The sequence below is a fragment of the Schistocerca americana genome, chromosome 6 (genome assembly GCF_021461395.2).
Source record: "Schistocerca americana isolate TAMUIC-IGC-003095 chromosome 6, iqSchAmer2.1, whole genome shotgun sequence".
Lineage (NCBI taxonomy): Eukaryota > Metazoa > Arthropoda > Insecta > Orthoptera > Acrididae > Schistocerca > Schistocerca americana.
The window spans coordinates 208,713,351-208,732,105 of NC_060124.1; the positions used below are offsets into that span (position 1 = coordinate 208,713,351).

The following is an 18,755-nucleotide window of genomic DNA, read 5'->3' on the forward strand; positions in this document are numbered from 1 at the left end:
AGCCCAATTGGTTTGCGTAAACTTTTTTCAATTCAGATGTCGTTTGTTTCTCCTCAGAAATTATATTAGTGCAAGTTATCTGCTTTAATAGATATTAGAACCACATTGAATAAACTTTCAAGATTCCAACTCGTGATGAACGTTGTCAAAAATTAATAATCTTGTCAAATAAATTACGTAACATAATTCTTCATAAATAAACTCTCGGAACACGTATTTAAACTTTAGTAGCATCCACTAGTTTATCATCTTCCTACATATAGACGTGAACCTGAGCCTTGACAAGATAGAACTGAACATTTACAACAAGATTAAACTTTCTATGACGTCATTGTTGTACAAAACATTACAAATTCCTATTTTTTCGATTTTTAGAAGCACGACGCAACAACTCGGTTTCAGGATCTTCTGTTGCTCTTTGGCTGTCGATCCGCGACGTATAGTGGCCAAAAGTTTTCTCTCTGGTCCCGGCAGCGAAGATGCTGTCTCCGTTCGTTGCGCCGCCCTCTCCGTACATGAAACGTAAAAAATAAATACAAACTTTAGACAATTCACAACCATTACAAATATTACAAAAAATACATAAACAAAACTAAATTAAACTTATAGTCACCTGCAAACTGGGCTGACAGTGGTGGATGGGTGACGCTTCAATTTCGCGGCCCACTACACCGTTCGCAATACCAGCACAGCAAGGCCGTTTTGATTAATGTTACAAGGCCAGATCTGTCAATCATCCAGACTGTTGTCCCTGCAACTACTGAAAAGGCTGCTGCCCCTCCTCAGGAACCACACGTTTGTCTGGCCTCTCAACAGATACCCCTCCGTTGTGGTTGTACCTACGGTACGGCTATCTGTATCGCTGAGGGACGCAAGCCCCACACCATCGGCAAGGTCCTTGGTTTATAGTCTGCTTACAGTGTTAGCTCACGATGGCTGCAAACATAGTGTTATGTTTTTACTTATTTCAGTTGTCCACTTAAACCTGATCAATGGGTTTCTACACTTCGTACTTATCAGCAGTTTTTACTACTCTCAGTTCTTCGGCTCTGGTTGAGTAGTTGATTACGTGCAACAAGGACAGCAAGGAATAAGCTCTCATTCCGTGTAATGTTTTTAGTATCCAAATTATATACACCGTAAGGCTTCTTTAACCGAGTGTTCTGAGATAAAGAGCCAGTGGCCGATTTTTTGCAACGGTTTTAAATGGACAATGCACGTGAGGCAAAGGTTTGTAAATTGCTTATGTTACAAAACAATCTACTATCTACTACATCGCAGATGACGACTGTCTTCGAAAAGTTATGTACAGTGGTCTTTGATATATCCATCGCCGTGGAACTGGGACAGTGTGTAGCTTATGACTGTTATCAAACACGGGGCGTCGTTACTGGAACTTCAGGCTTGCATTTAATAAGGAGCACAGCAGGGTGTGGAACCCGATAAGCCGAAGTCTCCTAACAGGTGTCATCCTTTTTTGAAGAAATTTATCACCGTAAATAGAAACTTTCAAGAGACTGTGACTTTCAGGTTATAAGGGCTTCGTTATAGGTCCCGACAAAAAGTTGCTCGCACTGTAGAGTTTGAGGAGACAGTACCGCTTCGTGTGGGAGAATATGCATCACGAAACATCCGCGAACGTGCTTTTGGAAAGTGAACTACTCAGGATATTGCTTGAAAATTACTGGTGCACCACCTATCTTGTATAATGTGAGCCTCCAACGGTGCAAAATGAATTTGAACCCAGACTTCAAGCCTGTTAATCGATTACGCTACGTACTGGATGAGAGCCCAGCTTCATAATGTTTGCTTTGCTCTGAAAGCTTGCATGTTACCATCTAATGGCTTCCACGGGCCACAAAATTTTTGTTTTCAGTATTTTACATAATTATTGACGGAATTTAAAACTTTGTCATAATTTACAATGAGACAAGTAGTAGAGTTAGAAATTTTTTATATCTCTTGAAGCAGTGTAACTCCCGGCGCGCAAGATATACTGATCGTATTCAAAAAATAGCTCTGAGCACTATGGGACTCAACATCAGAGGTCATCAGTCCCCTATAACTTAGAACTACTTAAACCTAAGGACATCACACACATCCATACCCGAGGCAGGATTCGAACCTGCGACCGAGACCGTATTCATCCAGTATCTGATAATGAAAGCACTTAGCGACATCAAACCAACTTGACACATAATTTCAAACTGCGGTGAGTTCTTTCTCGCTGACACCCCCCACAATACACGGTGTTTGCGTAAGAGCGTGCAAAAATGTAACAGGACACAGATAATGCTCCACTGAGCAGTTTAAGGTAGGCACCTGGGGTGGGACTAGCCAGGGTAAGGAGATATGGTGGTAAACCTGTCTACTGCTTTGTCTAGCATTTCTGTTTTCCAGATTATTTACAACTGACATGCGCACAAGTTTATGCGTATTGTGATGTTTATTTACATGTACATTCTTTATATCCTGCAATGGAACAAGGAGGACGAGCCTGAATACTAGGCAGTCATGATGCAGGTTTTGTTTACTTTACTTGTGACTCTGTTGTATAGTATTTACATTGCCTCATGACAGAACGTGCAACGAAGCAACGACAGAACCATTTCTCAATCAGTGCGGTTCAGAGACATACAGTACAATACGATGGGGCAGTACCGGTACAGTATTTCCTAGTCGCTGGATTCGAAGGGAATGGTTCAAATGGCTCTGAGTACTATGGGACTTAACGTCTGAGGTCATCAGTCCCCTAGAACTTAGAACTACTTAAACCTAACTAACGTAAGGACATCACACACATCCATGCCCGAGGCAGGATTGGAACCTGCGACCGTAGTGGTCGCGCGGTTCCAGACTGTAGCGCCTAGAACCGCTCGGCCACCCCGGCCGGCATTCGAAAGGGGGGGGGGGATTCCTATTCCATGGCCTACGAGGTACCTGGCCTGAATCCCCCTTGGTTATTTCATTTGAGGTTATCTAAAGTCACTTGTGTATGAGACCACAGTGGATACGAAGATGGAATTCGTTGCCAGAATTGTAGCTGCCTGTGATGTGGTTCGAAACACACCAGGGATATTTGTCAGGATGCATAGGTGTCTTGTTCTCCAGTATCATGCTTGCATTGAGCTTTACGGCTGTCAGTTTCAGAACATTTTGTAAGATACAGTACAAAAAAAAAATGGTTCAAATGGCTCTGAGCACTATGGGACTCAACTGCTGAGGTCATTAGTCCCCTAGAACTTAGAACTAGTTAAACCTAACTAACCTAAGGACATCACACACATCCATGCCCGAGGCAGGATTCGAACCTGCGACCGTAGCGGTCTCACGGTGCCAGACTGCAGCGCCAGATACAGTACAAATGGTATATTCACTGTGTCAGTGATGGTATTTGCAGTTACCTCTACCCTATGTGAATAAAAAAGTAGGCCGTAATGTGATTTAACGTTATTTTAATGTGCTTTTATTCCTCACGTTCCCTACCTCAAACTGTTCAGTGGATCATTTTCTACATCCTGTTAAATTTTTGCACGCTCTTACGGAAACACCCTTTTCATAAAGAAAGGAAAAGCAATTGATGCCTTACTAAATTTTCGCTGTTCGTACAGTAAAACTTCAGCGTCAGACGTAACGACAGCGTTTTTATTTATCAACTCTTCATTCCTAACTCAATTGGCAACTCATTTTGCAGACAGTATCGACATGTACCAGTTAATGTAAGAGCAAATTTAAAAGACGAGATCAAAAAGTTTCCCTTAGAAGACCGTACAGCCCAGAATCGGTATGCTAATCAGGCAAAATCGTAGTGGTCATTGTGCAATCATTCCACCGACGCACCGGGCTGAAAATATCAGTTTGTGTCCCGCTGCGTGGGGAAGTCCATAACTGCCTGCCGCACATACTCGTCCGACAGGAGTCGTCGAACCTTCAACGCCAATTTTAAGGGGCCGAAGTTGTAGTATTCGCATGGGGAGGCCTCAGGTCTATGAGGCTGGTGCTCGAGTCTCCCAGCTGAGGTTGGCCTACCAGACCGGCAGAGGGTTGCGTCGAATCCCGACCAGCAAGGAACTATGCACACCATTCCACAATGGTCGTTTTCGACATACGTGCTGCCCCATAAACGTTCTACATTCTCCGATGGATGTGTGCGATTTTTGTCCTTCTGCAACCAAGAAAAGAATAACAGCACTTTGGCCCTGTTTAGGCGCATTTAGTAATAACATAGTCATAGTTCACGTTTTCGAATTTACCACACACACTTCGGAAAAACACGAATGCCACACTAATCCCTTTTTTACATGTCGGTGCTTGTACAAAGTGAATCATCAGAAGTCGACCGCAAATATTGAGAAAATGGAAAGAGCTATTGATGAGCAGTTTTCGGGAAATAGATTGGTAGTCAGGGTCTCGTATTGTTAGTCAATCAACAGATTGTAATAATAGTTAGAAAGTGTATTTTTGTGCACATTTACGCTTTCTTACGTACCTGTTGACATTAACAGTGTAAAAGTAGAGTAAATTAGAATGCCAAAGGTGTTTGTTGCAGGATTCTAGGGCGCGTCCCTTACGAGATATCGCGTTGTTAATAGTTTCCACACTCAACATACGTAGTTGCTAGGTATGATGTTGCTAGGTTTGCTTACAGTATGATTGTGTTGTCTTTTAATGCACAGCGACTTCACAGTCTGTTAGCGTGTGATGGCCCAAGGAATAGGTCGTGAGTGGACGATGAGATTCACCAATGCAGAAAAGCCGACATGCTCATGGTGTATGGAGAGTGTAGGAAGAATGCAGTTCGTTCTTGTACGGTATATGTGGCAAGATATTCCAATAGACGTCAGTCATCTCGGCAGTTATTAATCATCCCCTTCAACTAGGTTCGTGAAAGTGGTAGTGTAACACCTAGAAGGAACAGCAGAAGGAAACAAGTGGCAGCAGAAGAGGGGAAAATTAACGATCTTGCTGCTGTTGCAGTTGATCTGCACGTTAGCTCCTGCACTATTGCACGGGCAAGTGGCATGAGTCAGCGACTTTCCTACGCATTCTCCATGGACATGAGTTCCATCCTCATCAACTCTCTATCAATCGAGAGCTGCATAGGAACTATTATGAGAAACGTGTCAATTTCTGTACATGTGCATTAAGACAGGATACTCCACATGTATGATACATCTTGTGTAGTATAGAAGCCACATTTACCAAACAGGTAGAACGCAGAAACATGCGCTATTGGTTTGCTGACAATCCCCGCTGGCTTCTTCATCTGGAACATTAGCGTCCATGGAATGTGATCGTGTGGTGTGGGATAGTGATCCATCAATTCACAGTCAGGTTTTTCACAGACGGAACACTGAAAGACCACAGGTATCGCAGCCTCCTAACATGCAATCTTCCGTAGATGGTAGAAGACTTTCCTTTGTAGAGTATGAGGAACCTGTGGTACCAACGTGATGGCTATCCAGTCCATAGTGCACAAATTACTGCAGCATGTATTCACGAATTCTTTCCAAATCGCTGGAATGGACGCAAAGGACCCTTACCTTGGGCGGCCAGTTCCCCGGATTTGACTCTGTAGAATCTTTTCTGTAAGGAAAGGCTCTGAGCACTATGGGACATCTGTGGTCATCAGTCCCCTAGAACTTAGAACTACTTAAACCTAACTAACCTAAGGACATCACACACATCCATACCCGCGGCAGGATTCAAACCTGCGACCGTAGCGGTCACGCGGTTCCAGACTAAAGCGCCTAGAACCGCACGGCCACACCGGCCAGCTGTAAGGAAAGCTGAAAGATGCTGTCTACAGGAACATGTACACCCAGTGATATGAAACTACGTATTACTGCAAAGCCTGCATGAACATCTCCGCAGAAATGCTAGTATGTATGCAGCAGTCTTCCGTAACAGACTGGAAGCATGTGTTATTGCTGCCGATGGTCATCATACAACGTGTGAAGGTCAATTGCCTCGCCACTGCTAAGAAGCCACAGATCTAGTGCTGTTCTTTAGTGTGTGCTACCACAAATTTTGTACAAGTGTCGTGTGGGAGCTCTTCAAAATACGATATCTCGTAAACGACTCACACTAGAATCCTGCAACAAATACCACCGCCATTCTGATTTACTCTGCTTTTAGTTTGTTAAAGGTAACAGCATTGTTCCATTTAAAAAGTGTATGTTTGCAGAAAAAATCACTTTCTAAGTTTCATTACAATCTGTTGATTGGCTAACAGTATGAGCCCCTGACCACCAATCACTTCTGTGAGAACCACACATCGATAGCAGTTTCCATTTCTGCAATATTTGCTGTGCAAGGTTGGGGTGATTCACCATGTATATCCGCGTCAGGTTGGCGCTGTGTTGCATACACTGATCAGCCAGAACGTTATGACCACCGACCTATTGTCGATATAAACCCGTCCAGGTGACAGCAGCGTCACTGGCGAGGAATGACTGGTGATCAGACACAGGCACGGTGCATGCAGCAAGAGAGCGGGCTGTACGTGTGTAGAATGGGTAGACGCGCGACCTATTTGACCGAGGACAGTTTGTGATGGACTGGAGGTTCGGCACGAGCATTTCGGAAACTCCACGACTTGACGGGTGATCGAGGGGTGCTATGGTGTGTGTCTTCAATACGTGGCGAAATCAGGATGAAACCACGTCCATACGTCGTTGGGCTGGGTGACCACCCCTCATTACAGATATCGGATGTGGTAGGCTGAGCAGACTGGTAAAACAGGAAGGGCGGTGATGTGTGGTGGAAATAGCATCAGGCGTTAACTCTGGGTAGAGTACAAGTGTGTCTGAACACACAGTGCACCAAACGCTCGTAACGATGGACCTCCGCAGCCGACAAGTCATGCATGTGCCAATGTTAACAGCACGACATCGTCAATTACTGCTGAAGTGGGCGCGTGACTATTGGCACTGGACGTTGGCGCAGTGGCACAGCGTTTCGTGGTCTGATGAATCCCGATACCTTCTTCATCATGCCGATGGGAAGACGCGAATCCGTCGTCTTCTAGAGGAGAAACTCCTTCATGCCTTTACTGCGGGACAGATATAAGCTGGCGGTGGCTCTGTCATGCTCTGGGGAATGTTTATGAGGGCATCCGTGGGTCCAGTGGAGCTCGTGCAAGGCACCAAGATGGCCTAGGAGTATCGTATACTGCCTACTGACCACTTACATCCCTTCATGACAACCATGTTTTCCGACGGCAGTGACATTTTTATTTTTCAGCAAGATAATGTGCCATGTCACAAAGCCAGGAGTGTGATGGACTGATTCGAGGAAGACAATGGCGAGTTCCAGTTGACGTGCTGGTCGCCAACTCGCCAGATCTGAACCCGATCGAACACATCTAGGATGTGATTGATCGTAGCGTCAGGGCTCATGGCCCCCTTCCCCGGAATTTACGGGTATTAGGTGGTGTGTGTGTGTGTGTGTGTGTGTGTGTGTGTGTGTGTGTGTGCTGATGTGGCGTCATCTCCCTCCAGCGACATACCAAGGCACCATTGCTTTCATGCCACAACGTTTCTCCGCTGTGACCCGTGCCAAAGGTGGATATACCGGCCATTAGGTAGGTGGTCACAATGTTCTGTCTGATCAGTATATACCCCGCAGCAACGCCCTCAGACGGGAAGTTTTTGACGGCCTATTATACAGGATGTTTTCGTAACGGCGTGCAAAAGTGTAACAGGACGCAGAGAATGCTCCACTGAACACTTTGAGGCAGGGAACCTGGGGTCGTAGAAGCCAGCTTAAGGAGACATGGAAGTAAACTTGTCTACCGGTCTGTCTACCATTGCTGTTGCTCAGCTTATTTGCAACTAACATGCGTCCAAGCTTAGAAGTACTGTGCTGTTAATTTTACATGTACATTCTTCATTTCCTGCAAGTAAACAAAGAGGACGAACGTGATTACTAGGAAGTCGTGATGCAGGTTTTGTTTACTTTATTTGTCCATAAGGTGGCTCTGTTGTATCGTTTTTACACTGTCACGTGCTATGAATCAACTACAGTGCTATTCAGAGACGTACAGTACATTACAATGTATCAGTACCAGTACCTAATTGACTGACATGCACATTGAGTATGGGGGAGTATGTTGAAATGTTCTCTTTGTTGGAAGGCTGCACAGGGAACGGTTTCCGTCACGACGAGTTTTTAATTCTCTCGATCGACGGATGCGCGGGACTGGTTCGTTGGAAAGAAGAAACGAATTAGCTGCCAGCATGAGTACCACTCGCACACCAAATTTTGAAGAGGAGATGATGGAACGTGTTACAGCGGACCCCTCCCAGTACTAATTCTAATGTGTGTGACATATTATGGGACTTAACTGCTAAAGTCATCAGTCCCTAAGCTTACACACTACTTAACCTAAATTACCCTAAGGACAAACACACACACCCATGCCCGAATGAGGATTCGAACCTCCACTGGGATCAGCCGCACAGTCCATGACTGCAGCGCCTAAGACCGCTCGGCTAATCCCGCGCGGCTCTACCAGTACTCGTCGTACTGCACATGTAATGGCCGCTACACATACTAGCGTTTGGCGAGTAGTCCACGAACAGCAATTCAACCCACAACGAGTCCATGCAGTGCTTGTGACTGACTTTGCACCAAGGATCGCCTTGTGTGTGGGTGTTCCGACAATGGATTGCTCGACCAGATATCCTATTCGCTGTTTGCTGATAAGGCCTCATTTGATCATGATGGTATTTCGATCATCGGGAATAGCCACGTGTGGGATGAGGGAAACCCTCACGCTGTAGTAGAGCCACACCATAAAGTACGTTTTGCTATGAATATCTGGGCCGGCATTATAGGCGGCAGTCTCATTGGGCCAAATGTCCTACCTGCCCGTCTGAGTGGCCACCTGTACTTTAGGTTCAAAAAATTGTTCAAATGGCTCTGAGCACCATGGGACTTAAATGCTGAGGTCATCAGTCCCCTAGAACTTAGAACTACTTAAACCTAACTAACCTGAGGACATCACACACATCCATGCCCGAGGCAGGATTCGAACCTGCGACCGTAACAGTCGCGCGGTTCCGGACTGAAGCGCCTACAACCGCTCGGCCACCACGGCCGGCGTACTTTAGGTACCTACAAAGAGTTTTACCTGGCTTGTTGGAGGACGTACCCTTGGCTGTTTGTGAGAGGATGGGTAGACAACATGACAGTGCAGAGCTTCTCTTCAGTGTGGATGTCCACAGCCACCTCAGTGCTGTATTTCCTGGTCTGTGAACTGTAAGAGAAGGTCCTACGAAGCCTGTCTAAAAAGTATCCGACCTTTGGCCGGAAAAGGTATTTCGAATACCTGACGGGTTTGGGACCCTAATCCCCTTCAAAGTAGGCCCCTTGTGTTTGCGCACACGTAGCCCACCGATCTTTCAACTGCCGAAAACACCACTGCAAGTCTTCTTTTGGAATTGTGTTCAGCTCCGTCGTCGCGTTCTGCATTATCTCTTCTCTACTCACAAAACGGGATCCTTTCAGTGGCATCTTCAGTTTTGGAAACAACCAGAAATCGCAAGGAGCCATGTCTGGAGAGTAGGGAGGTTGGCGAACGGCTGTAATTCCATGTTTGGCCAAGAAATTTTGGATCAAGTGGGGTGAATGGGCGGAAGCGTTGTCGTTAAGCAATTGCCAGTTTTTCGTCGTCTACATGCTGGTTTTTTGCGCCGAACTGTGTCACGAAGTTGCCATAGAACATCTTGATACCACTCCTTTGTCACTGTTTGTCCTTCCGGTGCGTATTCGTGATGCACAATTCCACGGACATCAAATAAGACAGTGAGCATCACCTTGATTTTGCTTCGCACCTCTGGCACTCTCTTCGGCCTTGGAGATTCGGGATGCTTCCACTGCGACGACTGTCTTTTTCTTTCGGGGACGTACCCGTACACCCATGACTCATCTCTAGTTATCACGGTGTTCAGAAACCTAGGACCAGTGTTGGTGGTGTCTAGAAGGTCCTGTGCAATGTCAAAATGTAGGTCTTTTTGTTCCGGCGACAACAACTTGGGCACGAATTTCGCAGCTACTCGGTGCGTGCTCAAATCATCACACAAAATTTAATGTGCAAAATCTTCTCTCACTCCAACGTCTTGGGCAATTTTCCGCACGCTCAAACGACGATCTGCCATGACCAAATGTTGCACCCTCTCAACAACAGCTACACTCCGAGCAGTTTTGGGCCTGCCAGAACGCTGGTCACTCTCCACTGATATGCGGCCATTTTTGAATCGGTTGAACCACTCCTTAATTTGTGTTACACCCATCGCATCTTCTCCAAATACCTGCTGAATCTTACGAATTGTTTCGCTTTTGAGAATCACCAAGCTTTTTACAAAACTTAATGCAGTATCTTTGCTCTACACGTTCAGTCATCTTGAGAGAATCGGCAATCCGACGAACACGCTGTGTGGCAAGTACCTCACTCAACGATCGACAGGCAGCGTCTGACGCACTGGAAGGGGGAGACAAAATTCACGCATGCGCATTAAGGTCTCTTCCTTTACTGTGTACAGTGGCCCCGCGCTATCGTTTCTATTCTGTGCGGGAAAATCAGAGGTCGGATACTTTTTAAACAGACCACGTATTCCATGGCCTGCGAGATCATCTGACCTGAATCCCCTTGATTATTTCCCATGGGAATATCTAAATCCACTTGTGCATGAGACCCCAGCGGATATGGAGATGCAATTAGTTGCCAGAATTGTACCTGCCTGTGCTATGATTCGAAAAACACCAGGGATATTTGTCAGGGCTCATCAGAATCTTGCATTGTGGTTGATGGCCGTCAGTTGCGTCACATTTTGAAAGATACAGTACAAATAGTAGTTCATTGTATCAATGATAGTATTTGCTGTTAACTGTAACTAATGTAAACAAAAAGTACACAGTAATGTGATTTTGTTCCTATTGTCTCCTTAAGGTCGCTACTCCCAGGTTCCGTACCTCAAATTGTTCAGTGGAGCATCCTATACATGCTGTTAAATATTTGCACGCACTTACGGAAACAACCCTGCATACAGAGTGGTCCATTGATCGTGAGTGGGCCAAATATTTTACGAAATAAGCGTCAAACGAAAAAACTGCAAACAACGAAACTTGTCTAGCTTGAAGGGGGAAACCAGATGGCACTATGGTTTTCCCGCTAGATGGCCCTGCCATAGGTCAAACGGATTTCAACTGCGTTTTTTAAAAATAGGAACCCACATTTTTATTACATATTCGTGTAGTACGTAAAGAAATATGAATGTTTTAGTTGGACCACTTTTTTCGCTTTGTGACAGATGGTGCTGTAATAGTCACAAACATATGGCTCACAATTTTAGACGAACAGATGGCAACAGGTAGGTTTTTAAATTAAAATACACAACGTAGGTACGTTAAACATTTTATTTCGGTTGTTCGAATGTGATACATATGTACCTTTGTGAACTTATCATTTCTGAGAACGCATTCTGTTGCTGATTACCTGTAAATACCACATTAATGCAATAAATGCTCAAAACGAGGTCCGTCAACCTCAATGCATTTGGCAATACAAGTAACGACATTCCTCTCAACAGCGAGTATTTCGCCTTCCGTAATGTTCGAACATGCATTGACAATGCGCTGACGCATGTTGTCAGGCGTTGTCGGTGGATCACCATAGCAAATATCCTTCAACTTTCCCCACATAAAGATATCCGGGGACGTCAGATGCGGTGAACGTGCGCGCCATGGTACGGTGCTTCGACGAGCAATCCACGTGTCACGAAATACGCTATTCAATACCGCTTCAACCACACGCGAGCTACGTGTCGGACATCCATCATGTTGGAAGTATGGCTGGTTCAAATGGCTCTGAGCACTATGGGACTCAACAGCTTAGGTCATAAGTCCCCTAGAACTTAGAACTACTTAAACCTAACTAACCTAAGGACATCACACACACCCATGCCCGAAGCAGAATTCGAAACTGCGACCGTAGCAGTCCCGCGGTTCCGGACTGCAGCGCCAGAACCGCTAGACCACCGCTGTTGGAAGTAGATCGCCATTCTGTCATGCAGTGAAACATCTTGTAGTAACATCGGTAGAACATTACGTAGGAAATCAGCATACATTGCACCATTTAGATTGCCATCGATAAAATGGGGGCCAATTATCCTTCCTCCCATAATGCTGCACCATACATTACCCCGCCAACTTAACTTGTCGCAGCCATCGTTGCCCAATAGTTCATATTATGCCGATTTACGTTACCGCTGTTAGTGAATGACGCTTCGTTGCTAAATAGAACGCGTGCAAAAAATCTGTCATCGTCCGGTAATTTCTCTTGTGCCCAGTGGCAGAACTGTACACGACGTTAAAGTGTCGTCTGGTGTATAGAAATATGGTACGGGTGCTATCGATGTTGATGTAGCATTCTCAACACCGACGTTTTTGAGATTCCCGATTCTCGCGCAATTTGTCTGCTACTGGTGCGGATTAGCTGCGATAGCAGCTAAAACACCAACTTGTGCATTATCATTTGTTGAAAGGTCGTGGTTAACGTTGACATGTATCACAACACTTCCTGTTTCCTTAAAAAAAGTAACTATTCAGCGACCGGTCCGAACACTTCGATGATGTCATCCAGGATACCGAGCAGCATACATACCACACGCCCATTGGGCATTTTTATCACAATAGCCTTTTCCGCAATTGGTAAACGGTTCACTTTAACACGGGTAATGTATCACGAAGCAAATACCGTTCGCACTGGAGGAATGTTACGTGATACCACGTACTTATACGTTTGTGACTATTACAGCGCCATCTATTACAAAGCGAAAAGGTGGTCCAACTAAAACATTCATATTTCTTTACGTACTACACGAATATGTAATATAAAATGGGGGTTGCTATTTAAAAAAACGCAGTTGATATTCGTTTGACGTATGGCAGCGCCATCTAGCGGGCCAACCATAGCGCCATCTGGTTTCCCCCTTTCAGCTAGACCAGTTTCGTTCTTTGTAGTTTTTTCGTTTGATGCTTATTTCGTGAGATATTTGGCCCGGTCACTATCAATGGACCACCCGGTATAAATGGACGAACGTAGTTCCTTAGATAAGACGTCATAAACCTTGTGATGCGTGAAATAATGGCTTCTCTAAAAACGGAGCTGTTTTATACAAGAGAGTCCACATCTTCGAGGAATCGGGGTTGGAGGAGAGGGTAACTACTGGTATATAACTGAATGTTTAATTGCTCCAATTAGTTCATTATTTGAATGCACTCTGTTTAATCCTCTTACTTCTGCACAGTTTTGTCTCTAGTTTCTGTATCTTTATAAATCGTTTCTATGTCGTTATATATGCGTTTCGCTGGACACTGTACTTACCGCTGGCAGCTCACACCACGGCAGGACTGGTCGCGGTTGCAGATGGTGCCGGCGTCATCGCGCGAGCTGCACCCCCTGAAGAAGCTGAGCAGCGCCGGCATAGCCACGGGCGGCAGCGGGCCCATCATCAGCGTCACCTCCAACGACGACGCCGACGCCGACGCCGACGCCGACGCAGGTCGCCGCAAGTTCTCGCTCGGCATGTGTCTCTCCAGGGACCTGGACGGCGGCCCCGTAGGTGCGTGCCGTGCTGCCCCGCTCCAAAACCTTGCACCGTGTACTCGCAGCAGAAAGCAAAACAGCAGCAGCTACTCAGACATTTTTTGTATGCTTTCGGGTCTTCTACAGAGTTCAAGACCCCGATTTTCAGCACGATATTCCGAGGACAGAACCAGTCGTCTTATCAAGGAGCTGCGAGATGACTTAGCATGAGCACTCACTGCCTGGTGGAGTCCAGGTAGTGAGTGAGCTTAATAATTCAACTCACAGCGCCTTGAGAGGACAATTGGGTCGGTCGACGGAATATCGTGCTGAAAATCGGGACTATCAACTAAGCTGATCATCAGAACCAAACCTTTCATCTCTAAATGCACTAAAACCCGAAATACCGCAGGAACACGTTAGGTTTTCCTTGCGTTTACTGATGACATACCAACTGGTATTGAATTATGATAACTATTAGTGTGCTGGTTCGAAGAATACTGGTAATCGTGTGTTACGATACCAGCAGGTCAAACTTCACTGAACTGAAATGGGTACAATCATTCGGGGTGAAATCACAGAAGTGCAGAGGCATTAAATGATACCTGTGACACGTCTGCAGCTCGTGGTCGTGCGGTAGCTTTCTCGCTTCCCGCGCCCGCGTTCCCGGGTTCGATTCCCGGGGGGGGGGGGGGGGGGGAGGAGGGGGCAGGGATTTTCTCTGCCTTGTGATGACTGGGTGTTGTGTGATGTCCTTAGGTTAGTCAGGTTTAAGTAGTTCTAAGTTCTATGGGACTAATGACCATATATGTTAAGTCCCATAGTGCTCAGAGCCATTTGAACCATGGTCCCTTAAACTGGAATCTCGCTGCCACTTCTTGACCGTGCGCCCTGTCCACACCATTTACCTGATACTCACGCGGTGGTCGTATTGTTCTGCTCCAAACTGCTGCTGGCTTGCCTGAAATTTTGTGTCTAAATATGCAAGCGGATTTAGTGGAGCCACTCAACATTAAACATAACACTGTCCTACGGGTGCTATTAACAACTATATTCGGAGACGATAAGAAAATCACAGGTTGCACTGTTTACACTATAAGTTATAAGTCTTTATGCCAATTAACATATCGGTGATCATCCATCCACAGTATCACTTGGACGAGCGTACGCGTAACCGGCACGACGTGGGCGATTGTTGAAGAAGCGGAGGCCGAATGATCGAACAAAAGTTCTTACACTCGTCACGCATACACAGATATCTGGCACCAGTCCTCCTTGTGTCTAGTAATAATACAACAATGTTCATAAAAATAAAATTTTCAGTTCTCAGTCCACTTTTACGAGCGTGCGCGTAACCATCGCAGCACGGCTGATGGTTGATGATGCGGAACGCGATGACTGAACGAATGTTCTCACACTCTCTACAAGACACTGGTACTTAAATGCTCTCTTTTTTGGTAGATAGTATTACTGATTCACATTAGTTCATCTGGGAGACCGAACACGGCGCGGATGATTGATGCTGTACGGTACGACACGCTACGAATGGATGCTCAAATAAGTTATCGGCGCCAATGCTAATATTTACGTACTTCTTTGCGACCCTTTTCGTTGAATTCACCTCATTACTTCACTGTAATAGCACTTGTAGCAACACTTGAACCTACATAACAATGCCTTTTACTTGTAGAGCTACCGGCAGCACAGCATAACAGTCCGTGTCCCATGATCGACTCTGCAAAACGCAGCCGCTCGCAAAGATACTCAGCAACCAAGACAGTGATTTGACAATATGCTTACACCCTTTCTGAAATACTGAAACGTGCAATGTAAAAAACGTATCGTGATAAATGGAAATTTTGTGGCTGCCCGCTAGGGTCACTTGATTTTTTAATCTTAATGTATTTTGAAATTTTTTTCATATTTTATGGTGTCTATACTGACGGCAAAATTTTGTATATTTCGTTTACTAGCTTAGGAAGGCACACATATCCGATGTTCATCATATGGATCGAAACACGTCATAAAATTAAAAAAAAAAAAAAATTGTAATCGGAGACTGTTCTGAATTCCACAGATTTTGTCTCAAATCCTGTGAGCTCATATTCACTCATATCCTTACTTCCTTCTCTTAACTACATCTGCGCATTCCTCATTAATCTATCTTTTCCCTGTTTTTTCTCCCTATCCGACACTTTATTCGCTGCTCTGTCACGGCTGTCTTCACAGTGTGCCACACTTACTCCATGTCTCCATCATCTGTTGACCGTATTTTTCACAAACTCGTGGACTCTCATCCATCCTTCAACAATAGAGAAATGTATACGAAAAAGAACTGAAGCTCCTCGTTGAACGGCAAAGAGTGCTCACTGAACTTCCCATTTGGCACTGGATCTAGCCCACGCAAGTATCTGTTGTGTGTCGTGTGGTATTAGTGATGCAAGACGCATGACAGCTTCATATCTAAACGCATTTCCCAAAGGATCGTGGTGACAGTCTGACTGCAACCTCCAACAGTATTTCAGCTTTCGCCATCTGTGTATTCGTTAGAGCGAGTCGACCAACCCTGTAATTTTCACATGGTGTAGTCAATGTAATATGCGTGGCTGTTTTTCGATTCTGGTCACAGCGCTTACGCTGTGACAAATTTCATGGAAATCGATGGAATCAATGACAGTGCACGAGCCACAGATGTGTTCTCATACTTCACTGGGAAACGTCATGTACGCGTCATCATAATACAATTTGAAGCTCTGCTTCCACACTTGCAGAAAATAGTAACGAATTGAATAGGCTCTGAGCACTATGGGACTCAACTGCTGTGGTCATAAGTCGCCTAGAACTTAGAACTACTTAAACCTAACTAACCTAAGGACAGCACACAACACCCAGCCATCACGAGGCAGAGAAAATCCCTGACCCCGCCGGGTATCGAACCCGGGAACCCGGGCGTGGGAAGCGAGAACGCTACCGCACGACCACGAGATGCGGGCAATTGAATAGGATTCGCCTTCTTGCAAGATCACAGTTTTTTGTTTTGTTTAATCTCCAAACATGATTTACCACAGCTAAGGCATTACCAGTGTGTTTCTTTTCTTTTATTGTTTCTAAATGCATTCATACAAAATTTATATACGTTAAGAAAATTTTGACGCCAGATGTCGTTGTTGTTTGGTTTACATACACATTTTCTTTACATTATGTCTATCCTTCTGGCAGCCAAAGGATACACATAATGTCAAGTTAAGACATCAGAAAGGTATAGTTCGTATGTCATCCAAACAACAACGAAATATAGTGTCAAGATATTTCTAATCTACACAAAATTTGTATGTATGCAGGGTGTAGACGATTATTGTTTACAACGTGCGACAATGTTGTAGGAGAAGTCCAGACGAACAATTTGATACAAGACACTTGTGATCTATCAAGCTGTGAAACAGCCTCATATCGACCTACAAAATCCACCCAAAGCTACATGGCGCAACTATAATTGTAAAGGTTAAATGTAAATCGAATTGGAAATGTAAGTAGTTTTAGATTAATATGACGAAAAGTCTTTTTCATTCATTACCCTTACAGGAAAGATCAACTTATTAATGATAACTACTGTTAAAGAAAGCCGGTGGCATTCGAGGGCGAGATGAGATTAAAAGTTCAGTGAGGTGTCATCTTGAGATAGTTTCCCGACGAAACAGACCTCAAGTATCTTATATCAAATTCTTCATCTCGACTTCCGCTATGTCATTAAAAAAAATCCACTGCAGATGCTACAACTGTGGTGAAACGTGTGCCTTCTATTGGTCTAAATGCATTTGTGTGTTATTTCCGGAGAGACGGAGAGACGGCACTGGGGCTCTTCTGCGTTAGCCTTCCACTGAAACCAGAGTTCTGTAGTAAATTGCTCATCTACTGCCACTGGGCTGATCTACGAGTGGTGTTCTGTATTGATTTACATTTTATTTTTTCCCATGACTGATCATTTTCCATTTGACTAATCATTACTGTTGCAAGTATATGGCACTTCAGTCTAACCATAGATGGCAGGACAATCAGTGGAACTGGACAGTACATAAAATTTTCCCAATCGCTGTCATTACATCACTGGACAACATAGAGTGTGACCATCAAGGACAGTGCCGAAAGGCGCAGTTTCTTTGAAAGGAGTGTGTAAACACTGCCGTTGTTCGCAGGGAATCTGTAGCAATGTGTAGAAGTTGCGAACCACCACGAAAAATGCTGTTGCAACGCCACATCACTCGTCCCAATACGAACCGGAAAGCCACAACTACCATCAGTGAAATGGTGTTCCAGGTACTGCCACACCCACCTCATTCCCCCTGTCTTGGCCCCTTAATCTTCTTCAGTCCCTCTTCGAACCACTTTTCTGGAGTCTGCCATACTCACTGCAGGGCGGTTGACTGCAGTTCCTGGAAGTCCACAAAATAATGTACTGGGTGATCAAAAAGTCAGTATAAATTTGAAAACTTAATAAACCACAGAATAATGTAGATAGAGAGGTAAAAATTGACACATATGCCTGGAATGACATCGGGCTTCTTTTTTTTTTTTTTTTTTGGTCATCAGCCTACTGACTGGTTTGATGCGGCTCGCCACGAATTGCTTTCCTGTGCTAACCTCTTCATCTCAGAGTAGCACTTGCAACCTACGTCCTCAATTATTTGCTTGACGTATTCCAATCTCTGTCTTCCTCTGCAGTTTTTGCCCTCTACCGCTGCCTCTAGTACCATGGAAGTCATTCCCTCATGTCTTAGCAAATGTCCTATCATCCTATCCCGTCTCCTTGTCAGTGTTTTCCACATATTCCTTTCCTCTCCGATTCTGCGTAGAACCTCCTCATTCCTTACCTTATCAGTCCACCTAATTTTCAACATTCATCTATAGCACCACATCTCAAATGCTTCGATTCTCTTCTGTTCCGGTTTTTCCACAGTCCATGTTTCACTACCGTACAATGCTGTACTCCAGACGTACATCCTGAGAAATTTCTTCCTCAAATTAAGGCCGGTATTTGATATTAGTAGACTTCTCTTGGCCAGAAATGCCTTTTTTGCCATAGCGAGTCTGCTTTTGATGTCCTCCTTGCTCCGTCCGTCATTGGTAATTTTACTGCCTAGGTAGCAGAATTCCTTAACTTCATTGA

The 18,755-nt window shown here is 44.8% G+C and overlaps 1 protein-coding gene across 1 annotated transcript in view; it reads left to right on the top strand.

Annotated features, from left to right (window-relative positions):
- The window catches only part of LOC124620054 (gamma-aminobutyric acid type B receptor subunit 2), a 434,547-nt gene that overhangs the window by 391,515 nt on the left and 24,277 nt on the right, over positions 1–18,755 (top strand). The window contains exon 19 of the mRNA XM_047146721.1: positions 13,433–13,628. Coding sequence (XP_047002677.1) covers positions 13,433–13,628 — 196 coding nt within the window. The remainder of the gene's footprint in view (positions 1–13,432; positions 13,629–18,755) is intronic.